General features: G+C 39.6%; 2 protein-coding genes and 1 pseudogene across 2 annotated transcripts; all 3 read right to left on the minus strand.

Annotated features, from left to right (window-relative positions):
• Positions 1 to 208: 208 nt before the first annotated feature.
• On the minus strand, positions 209 to 1,408 carry LOC137952597 (uncharacterized). The gene is made up of 3 exons (XM_068799674.1): positions 1,190 to 1,408; positions 878 to 1,039; positions 209 to 736 (listed from the first exon to the last, which is right to left on the minus strand). The coding sequence occupies exons 1-3, from the start codon at positions 1,406 to 1,408 to the stop codon at positions 209 to 211; spliced, it is 909 nt and encodes a 302-aa protein (XP_068655775.1).
• A 2,937-nt stretch (positions 1,409 to 4,345) lies between these two features.
• LOC137952599 (nucleosome assembly protein 1;4-like) lies at positions 4,346 to 5,253 on the minus strand (annotated as a pseudogene).
• Positions 5,254 to 5,382: 129 nt separating this feature from the next.
• Positions 5,383 to 6,323, minus strand: LOC137952600 (uncharacterized). Its single transcript, XM_068799675.1, has 3 exons — positions 6,045 to 6,323; positions 5,871 to 5,942; positions 5,383 to 5,751 (listed from the first exon to the last, which is right to left on the minus strand). The coding sequence occupies exons 1-3, from the start codon at positions 6,321 to 6,323 to the stop codon at positions 5,383 to 5,385; spliced, it is 720 nt and encodes a 239-aa protein (XP_068655776.1).
• Positions 6,324 to 9,907: the final 3,584 nt, after the last annotated feature.

Raw genomic sequence — 9,907 nt, forward strand, 5'->3', positions numbered from 1 at the left:
AAAAAAGTATTTCAGAAATAAATAAACCCTAAAAGCAATGAAATATAATTCAGGACAAAAAAATATGCAATATAGACAGTGATTAATGCCAAAATCAATAAATGCACGTTTCATTTTAAAACTGATAAATAACCACCTATAACACAATTATAAAGATTATTATATTATAATTAACCTAGTTCTCATGTCAGAATATGGCATCTATCAGTCATCCTAACAAAATAGGAGTAGTTTGGTCACCATTTTCCATATCAAGCACATCAAAATCAGCAGGGAAAATAAAATCATTAACTTGCACAAGAACATCCTCAAGTACAACCTTAGGATAGGCATTAGATCTATCAGATAATTGAATCACAACACCAGTTTTATTCAAAGGTCCAAGTTTCAAAGAAGCATATAAAGAATATGGCATGACATTAATCGAAGCTCCTAAATCTATCATGGCCTTCTCAAATCTGATGTTACCTAACGGACAAGGGAAAGTAAACATACCTGGATATTTGTACTTCGTAGGGAGTTTTCTTTGAATAACTGCAGGAACATTCTCCCCTACTCTCACCTTCTCATATCCTTTAAGTTTTTGTTTCCTCTTAATTGTGCACAGTTCTTTCAAGAATTTAAGATAATGAGGCACTTGTTTAATAGCATCTAAAAGTGAAATATTTATCTGACATCTACAGAAAGTCTCATATAAATCTTTATTTTGCTCATATTTTCTAGAATCTGCCAAAGTCTGAGGAAAAGCAGGAACTGGTTTATAATCAGAAAGAGGTGAAAAATTACGCTTAGGTACATCATCATCATTTGGAACATTCCTGTCTACAACGACGTTTTTCTCCTTTTCTTATCCCAAAGATGCAGGTGCTACCTTTACCCGAATCTCAACTTCTTTACCAGTTCTCAAAATGATTGCACTTGCATTTTCTCTTGGATTTACTACCGTTTGAGAGGGTAATTTCCCCGAACTTTGTGCCTCTAGCCGTTTAATTGCGGTTGCCATCTGATTGTCCAAACTTTGAATACTGGCCCTTGTCTCCTGTTAAAATTACAAATTATTAGTGGCATGAGATTTAACAATATCTTCTAAAGACATAGAATTAGAAGTTTGGCCCGGTTGTTGTCTAGGGGGATATGGTTGCCTATATTGCTGGTAACTTGGGTGATTTTGAGTCGCGAGCAGATTAACTTGTGGATTCCCATAGCTAAGGTTGGGATGATACCTCCATCCCATGTTATACGTGTTCGAATAGGGATCATACTTCCTTTGCGGTTGTCCAGGAAAACCACCCGCCGCATTCACTTGCTCAATGGGCTCTTCTTGAAAAGTTGGGCTAATATTGGTTGGATGCCCTACTACTGAACAAATCCCACAAACCTTCACTGTTTGCATATTACCTACAACCATTTGACGAACAAGAGAAGTTAGACTCATAATTTTTTGTTCAAGGGAGGAAATATTTACCTTATTAACATTCTTAGATGGGATGTCAAGCCTAGTACCAAATTATTGAGAATTGGCTGCCATATTTGCAATCAAGTTTCTCGCGGCCTCGGGAGTTTTATCCACCAATGTTGCTCCACTAGCAGCATCAATCATGCCTCTATCAGTGGGTAGAATGCCCTCATAGAAATACTAAATCGGGAGGAGCATTGTCAGAATAAAACAGAGAGTCTTCAAAGAATGTGACATCCCTTGACTTGAGTAAACGTTAAAGAGTGGGATTATAGCAAACATAACCCTTTTGTGTGCAAGAGTATCTTACAAAGATACACTTGATAGATTTGGGATCAAGTTTACTGTGTTTGGGGGAAGAGATATGGACAAAACATTGACACCATAAGACTCTGAAGGACAGTGAAAAGGGATCATCATTGGGTAATAATAGAGAGTAAAGGGATTTATTACCAAGAATGGAAGATGGTAACCGGTTAATAAGAAAACATGCGATCAGGATTGCATGTGGTAAATAAAAGTAAGGAACTTTCATGGCATATAGTAAACCTCGAGCTACCTCAAGAATATGATAGTTCTTCCACTCGACTACACCATTTTGTTGAGGGGTGTAGGCACATGATGTTTGATGAATAATGCCATTTTTTTCACAAAAATAGTCAAGGTCTTTGGAGGTGTATACTTTGGCATTATCAGACCGAAGGATTAAAATTTTCTATGCAAACTGAGTGAGTACCATAGCATGAGAAGATTTAAATATCAATGGTATTTTAGAATGCTCTTTAAATAGAAATAACTAGGTGGTACGAGTGAAGTCCTCAATAAATGTGATAAAATATTTAACTTGTGAAATGTTTGAGATGCTTAAGGGTCCCCATACATCAACATGAATTAAGGAAAAGGGAGTGACATTTTTAACTTCTGGACAAGGTGAGTATGCGGACCTTTGATGTTTGCTCATTTGACAGACTTCACAATGAAACTCTGACCTTGCTTTAAGAGTAGGAAACATATGATGAAGAGATTGTGTTGACGGATGTCCCAACCGGTTGTGCCATAACTAGGTCGCAAATATTCTAGTGGAAAAAATATTTATTTTTGTCACATCTAGGTAGTAGAGCCCCTCTTGTTTGGTGATAGAGCAATTAAAATGTTTGGTGAGCTGACTAACTGATAAAAGATTGAAGGGGAAGGTAGGAAAAAAAAGTATCTCAGTTAGTGGAAGTGATGGTGTAATAGAAGTGGAACCTTTCCTTAGAACTTTAGTTTGAGACCCGTCATCTAAGGTAACAATTTTTTTGAAAGACAAGGAGACACTGAGTGAGTAAATTTTTGTTACCTGTGAGATGTTCGAAGGCCTCTGAATCAATTATCCAGGATGAAGAGGAGGCAGATAGCATACTTGGAGTGGTGGTAGTAGTAGCAGTGGAGGATGAACTTGGAGTAAAACCCAATAGTGTTTTCATTTTTTGGAGTAACCCATACTCATCATCATGAAGGGTTTTCTTTTTTGTTGATGTGGTAGGCTGCTCCTCCTTTGTAGTACTTAATAAGACTTGATTAGCCTTCTTACAACACATCTCTTTAAGGTGGCCATATTTTTTGCAAAAAGGGCATTGCTTGTCTGACTAGCATGCATCTATGGTGTGGCCAACTTTCCCACACTTGGTGCATTATTTCCAATCGGTTCTGCCATAACCACTCCTTCTACCTCTTCCTTAGCCTCCTCTAAAGTTTCTGCCACGGCCTCGGTGTTATGGTCCCGGATCTGACACAGGGATTCATAGGGAAGAAGAAGGAAAAGACAAAGATCAAGCCAAAGGGAAGGTTGAAAATCCTAGGTTCGTTAAGGAGAACGCACACCCCTGAGCTCGTCGAGGAGAACTCAAAACCCTGTTTAACCTAAAATCAATGTTTGCCTTTCTCATTACTCTTACCCCTTAAATAGGGTTGACCCTTACAAGGTTTAAGATACAATTTTATGAAAATACCCCTATAAATGAAATATTCCAAAAATACCCATGTGGCTTAAAACTGAAATAAAATAAAGTAAATTAAAGAAAAAAATTAAAATCATAATGTTATTGCGTGCATAAAATTACACCCTCCCTGGAAGAAAGAGCTTGTCCTCAAGCTCAAAGGGTCTGCTTGCCCGTGCCGACGTCTCCATCCGTTCTCAAGTATCAATAGCGATATCTGTGTCAGCTGGCTGGACTACAAAATTGGAACATCCAACTAGATAAGTAACTTTTTTTTTACGATCGAATGTAGGGATGTGGGCCGAACGTCACTATATCTCCCCAAGCAACATCTCTGCCTTCCCTCAGTCCTGGATTGCACTGCCTACACTTTGCCAGCAAGGTAGCAACAACATCATGACCAACCCCCTGGGATTGAGAAGACTCAGCAGCTCTAACCCCTTCCATTTGTTGCACCTTGAAACACTCAGAGGCCCCCGTAGAACGAGCCAGACCACATGTTTCCTGTAATTCAGACAAGCAGGCAGGTAACTGAACAGCACTAGGAAGCCCACTGTCAGCAGAAAGGCCAACTTTGTATGAGTCCAACCAGCTATTCCTTCTCAAAATTCCATACAGCACAAACTACTGCTTACTGGCCTGGAGTACAGGAAACACCTCCCCATACGTTGAGATCACTACCGCTGCTGTTTGAATCCATTTCTGATGAAATTGGTCATGAAGTTCCAAATTCAGAGGGAAGTGATGAAAAGAGACCACCATGCTGACTGCAACAGTAGCATCAATTTTAAATTGCATCATTCTCTCACTAGACCCTAACCCATTAAGCATTGCATTAGCGGGAGGACCTTGCCCATAAAATAGTTGTTGTCCCAAACCTGGAGCACCTGGGAAATAAAATGAAATACGATCAGCAATTGTAGGTGGCATTGCAACTGGCTTCATTTGGACGAATTGTCTCTGCTGCTGCTTGCACTTTGGAGGCTCTTGGCCTTCCCCATGTAGTACTCTGCTCTTCACCTTCCATCCAGCAGATACCTTCTTTGGCTGATTTTTTGGCAGCAGTGTCATCAACATCTGCATCATCTTCATCCTCATCCCTTCTATATCATCAAACTCGTCACCCTTAACAACCGATCCCATAAACCATGAGACAAAATGTGGGATAATTTTGGCTCTGACGGTGGATCCAATATCATAATCTTGTTCCATTTGAGTCTGAAGCGGGTCAGCAATTTCTTCACTCCCTAGAAGCCACTGAATCTCTGTCCCTATTTCTTTCTTTAAAATGGTTTTATCCTTATTGATCATGTGATAAGTTTTGTCGAAGATAGTATTTGTAAAATATGGATTGGGATAAACAATGAACACCAGCTTGCAGCCCTTGGGATTATCAATCTTAGACCACTGGAAATCTTTCCAATATTGAAGAGCCCCTTCATCACGCTCTTTTAACTCCTTTGTAATCATTTCAATAGTTTTCTCCGCCGTAAGCCAGAAATTAGGAACCCCTTTCTCTTCAACTGCATTTTCTTCTTCAGAAACCTCCTCAACGGGTTCTGTAGATTCTTCGATTTCAATTACTCCATGAACTATCTCATATCTCTCGGTATATAGTGGGTCATAAAGTTTCTGGTACTTGGTTGCAAGAGCTGCTCTCTCCTCAAAAAAATTAGCCTCAAACTCATCATGTTGTTTTTGAATGTTGTTAGGAACAAAACCTTTCAACGTTATTCTCTGAAGCATTTCTGCAATTGCATCATATATGTGTGTGGACAGAGAATAGTTATTATCATCAGCAAGGAGTTCATAAATCATCCCATCCACCTAAATCATACGACAGCCTGGAGACTTCTTAATTCCTCTTTCCTTTATCTACTTTCTCACCTTTGATGTTTCAATTCCAAACCATGAACAGAAAAATACACTTTGCCAATCACAGATTGATCAACTGGCACCTGCTAATATATGAATTCCTTCAAGTGGTTCAAGTGCCACCCCCGAAGCATAAGCACTAGATTCAACACCACTGGAATCATACTTCCCTTTTCCAGCACTTTGGGTTAGTGCTTTGATTGCATGCAAACAGCCATCTGCATCCTCAAGAAGCACCTCGGCTAGGCTAGCTAGCAGCAATGTATGCTGGACTGCCACATTAGCCTTGTTTGCTTGGCTGGCTGGCAGCAGTGTATGCTGGACTGCCACAATAGCCTTGTTTGCTTGGCTGGCTAGCAGCAGTGTATGTTGGATTGCCACAACAGCCTTGTTTGCTTGGCTGGCTGGCAACAATGTTTGTTGGACTGCCACAACACTCAACTGGGTTAAGAGAGCCGTTTATGGGTTTAAAGAACTCAATGGAGTGGAACTTCCTCACGGCCATAAACACCGCCATAATGCTAGCCTAAATATGGACCTATCAGTAGTTTTGTTTCCACCTTGTGTTCACAGTGCTGGACAACAGTAATCACTGCAACATGTCCCTGATACTCATCAGCTATAGATACACCCTGTGATTCATTTCCATTTTCTTTTACATTTCCCAAGTGTTGCTCATCTGCATCACTTCTAACCGGTTTTATTTTTTTCTATTAATCCCATTGCTGCATTACCACCACAACAACAATTTGAAAATTTGGAAGTGGCTCTCCTGTCCACTCCAAGAATGCAACAACAGCAGAATTTTGAAACTGTTTAAACCATTCCTGCATTGTCACCACAACATCAATCTCTTTCTTTATAGAAACAAGATTAACACCAGATGTTACACTGAGCAACCCAAGTTTGATTATCTCCCTGGCAAGTACTAAAACTGTTGTAGTCCCATCACCAGCAGAGTCATAGGTTTTACTTGCAACCTCCCTAATCAAAGCTGCAACAGCATTCTCCATCGCATCTGGAAGCTCACTAGCTCAAGCAGCATCTTCTGACTTCTCAAATTGAACAAATCCAAAACATTTGGATTTCTCATCTCCTTCTCTCATTACTAAAGACATGGAACCCCAAAAATGAAGCCCCACATTTTCAATTTGCCAACGAACCCACGCACAGTGACTGTGCTCATCAACAGCAAAACATAGCCCCCCCAAAAAAAATTGCAGCAGTCCCCATAAAATTATTTCTATGAATTCCGACATGCCCAGAAAAATTTCATCTCGAAATTCATACACCCAAGCCAGAATTTCGTCAAAAAGGTTTTGTTTCTCTGCCTCCCGGAACAGAAAACCCCTCTGTTTCTCAGCCCCACGTAACACTCTCAATGCAATTCTAGATTTGTTTAAAAAAAATTATGGACTGGAGAAAGGAGAAGGCGAAGTTGGTAGAAAATCGTCTTAGGAACTTATCCCAAAAATCATTCCAGTCCATTTTCTGCTGGAATGCTGAGAGCGAGAGTGAAATTGACATACTGACCTGTTCCCGACGTTGAACAACAGCCCTTTGGGTTTTGGCCGCTTCGAATTTTTCCCTCTCGACGGTGAGCGGCAGACCTTGAGGGTGTCTTGCACAGGTTGCTTGTTGTGAGCCTCGTTGGTGTGATTTCTGAAATAGACGTCCCTGGTCGAAGATTGCCCTTGTCCCCAATTTTTGATTTGAGGTCGCACCCAAATCGCCCATGACCGTCGAGGTTGTGGTATCCCTTCCGATTTCCCCAAATCTTGGTCCCCGTCGTCTGATTTCGGAAGTTTGGGGAATTTTATTGAGACAGAGAGCTCTCGGATTTCCTATGTCTTCTGTTGGGGAAGACGTATGGAGTCGAGTGGGAAAGGGTTTGATGCCGAACCCCATTCTGGATTTTTCGACGAAGGAATTTCTGAGCCCTCAATTTCGGATGTCGCTGCCGCTGGAGAGACCGAGGGCTCTCTGATTCTAGCGTCCCTTGCCCGTCCGAGCCAGCGTCTTGAGCGACTGCAGCAGCGAGTTGCTTCCTATCATAACGTTCAATAGAAGCTGCACACCATTCACGTATTCTTTCCAATTCGTATGAGGTCGTATGACCTTTTCTGTGACATCGAGTTGCTTCCTTGCATAAAAATTTCTAATGGAAGTTGCACGCCATTCACGTATTCTTTCCAATTCGTCGTGCCGTTCACGTATCTCTTCCACTTCTATTCTTTCCAATTCGTCGCGTCGTTCATGTATCTCTTCCGCTTCTTTGCGCAGGGCCATCTATTTTTCGTGGGATATAGAATAGTTCATTGTGTTCCCGCTCTGATACCAGTTGTTATGGTCCCGGATCTGACACAGGGATTCATAGGGAAATAGAAGGAAAAGACGAAGATCAAGCCAAAGGGAAACTTGAAAATCCTAGGTTCATTAAAGAAAACGCACACCCCTGAGCTCGTTGAGGAGAACTCAAAACCTTGTTTAACCTAAAATCAATGCTTGCCTTTCTCATTACTCTTACCCCTTAAATAGGGTTGACCCTTACAAGGTTTAAGATAAAATATTACAAAAATACCCCTATAAATAAAATATTCCAAAAATACCCTTGTGGCTTAAAACTGAAATAAAATAAACTAAATTAAAGAAAAATAATTAAAATAATAATTTTATTACATGCATAACACTCGGCTTTGGTCAGATGGTGTTCCCTATGTCCAGAGTACATAGCGGATGATACATCAATATTAGGGGAAGAAGTGTATGAAATATGGAAAAGTGTGGCACATACATTATCAAAACTGGGAACCGCAAAAGTGCTAAGAAGTTGACTCTTAGCAATTTCAAGATACAGTTTAATATTAGCTAAGCATATGGTAGTGACTAAGGCCTCTTTCTATTTGTCTTAGACAGAGATATGTGTGGAGGTAGGCTGGGTTAGCTTCCATTCTTGAAGAAGTCCTCTAAAGCCAAATATTCATGGATATTGTCACCTTATTTGGTGGTAAGTATTCGTTGGAGAATATCATATGGCTTGTGTAAATTGTCGGAGCTAGAATACAGCTTCGCACATATCTTCCAAATTTGTTTAGCCATCTCAAGATGAATAACATTATTGGAGACATGTTCTTCCATACTGTTAATAAGCCAACTAATAACCAATGTATCATTCTTCTACCACTTAGTATAAAAAATATCACTTTCATCAATTTGTGGTCCACGGTTGGTGAGATGACCAATGAGGTCTTTTGTGATAAGGAACCATTGAACCGATGTGGACCAGCTCATAAAATTTGAAACCCCCGCAAGGGTATAGTGGTAATTATAAGTATGTCATGCTTGTGACTCATTCTTTCTTCAGCCATAATAGGCGATTCAAAAAAAAACTCCAAAAAAGAAACCAAGTAGAGGTCTTTAACCAACTCGGTTAGTGGAAAGGCTTAGCATAAAAGCTAAGTAATCATGTGGAGTGAATAATCACTCATAAAACATTCAATATCATTCTTCTTAATCCGGGAATCTTGTTCCCATAGAGTTTTTAAAAAAACTCAACATGCACTGGTCTTAGTTAAAAATTTCCGAATCGACAAAAAACTGCCTTGGTAACTTCTTCTAATCCAAGATGCATATATTTCCACAATCTTATAAGATGAAGATATCATAAACACATCTTAAAAGCCATATTTTAATATCCAAAAACCAGTAGCATAAATCAATAAATTGAAAAAGACAACTTATCTCATGAGCTTCAATCTTGCTTCATGAAGAGCCTTCTATGAGCATCTTTAATCATATCTTCAAAGAGCATTTCTTTGACGTGGGATCTTAAATTAGTAGTTCTGATACCATGTTGAATTTAGGACCCCATAAATAATATCTCGAGCAAGGTGGTAGAGATAAGAGAAAAACCAAAAAGGAGACAGAGTGCTCTCGAGTAGAGGTGAAATAAGAAGAAAAAGAAGAAGAAGAGGGAGAGGAGATAACTCCTTGCCTTGATGATTTATTATGAATACAAGCTCCTCTATTTATAGTGAACGGGTGATAGAATTTATGTACACTTTCCTAATATAATTCAACTCAATTTAGAAGTTACCCAAATTCTAACTTCCTTAACTTGGGACTTTCTTAAATTCTAAGTCCTCCATAAGAACATGACCACTTAGCTGGATTTGCCAGCTCGTGTAATATATTTTGAGGGACCCACGTAATCTTCCAGCTCATGTGTCCAAGATACCAGCTCGTGGCATCTTTTGTGGGTCCACAAGATCTTCAATTATGCCAACTCGTGTCAGTTTGTGTGTTGACTCCTCTTGGCTTCTCATGTCATCATGGTGGGTCCCACCAACTCATGCAACCATGGTGGATCCCACATTGTAACACGGTCAAAGTTAGGTGTTTTTTAAATTAAGTTTATAAGTTAGTTATTTTCACAAATATTTTATTTAAAATGGATATTTTAATGAAATTCCCTGTAATATAATTTCACAAAATATCGGCAAAAAGGATCTTAAACTAATTAGTTGACTATTTGGTCGTTTTACGAAATAGAATTTGCTTATTCAATGTCCTTATTGCAGGTCAAGTCCCCCGTTCA

Source organism: Aristolochia californica, unplaced genomic scaffold (assembly GCF_029961685.1).
Source record: "Aristolochia californica isolate CCGP_79_NKW_82.1479 unplaced genomic scaffold, dmAriCali1.0.hap1 SCAF_16, whole genome shotgun sequence".
NCBI lineage: Eukaryota > Viridiplantae > Streptophyta > Magnoliopsida > Piperales > Aristolochiaceae > Aristolochia > Aristolochia californica.

Bases quoted from the DNA above. Each gene is read 5' to 3' on its own strand.
- LOC137952600 (XM_068799675.1), bottom strand. From the start codon at position 6,323: ATGGAGAATGCTGTTGCAGCTTTGATTAGGGAGGTTGCAAGTAAAACC. The intron at 5,943-6,044 runs GTAATGCAGCAA...AATGAATCACAG, and splicing joins TTCAAATTGTTGTTGTGGTG to GGTGTATCTATAGCTGATGA. The intron at 5,752-5,870 runs GTGGAAACAAAA...CTCTTAACCCAG, and splicing joins TCCAGCACTGTGAACACAAG to TTGAGTGTTGTGGCAGTCCA.
- LOC137952597 (XM_068799674.1), bottom strand. From the start codon at position 1,408: ATGGTTGTAGGTAATATGCAAACAGTGAAGGTTTGTGGGATTTGTTCA. The intron at 1,040-1,189 runs GTTAATCTGCTC...TAATTTTAACAG, and splicing joins TTAGCTATGGGAATCCACAA to GAGACAAGGGCCAGTATTCA. The intron at 737-877 runs GTAAAGGTAGCA...GCTTTTCCTCAG, and splicing joins GTAAAGAAGTTGAGATTCGG to ACTTTGGCAGATTCTAGAAA.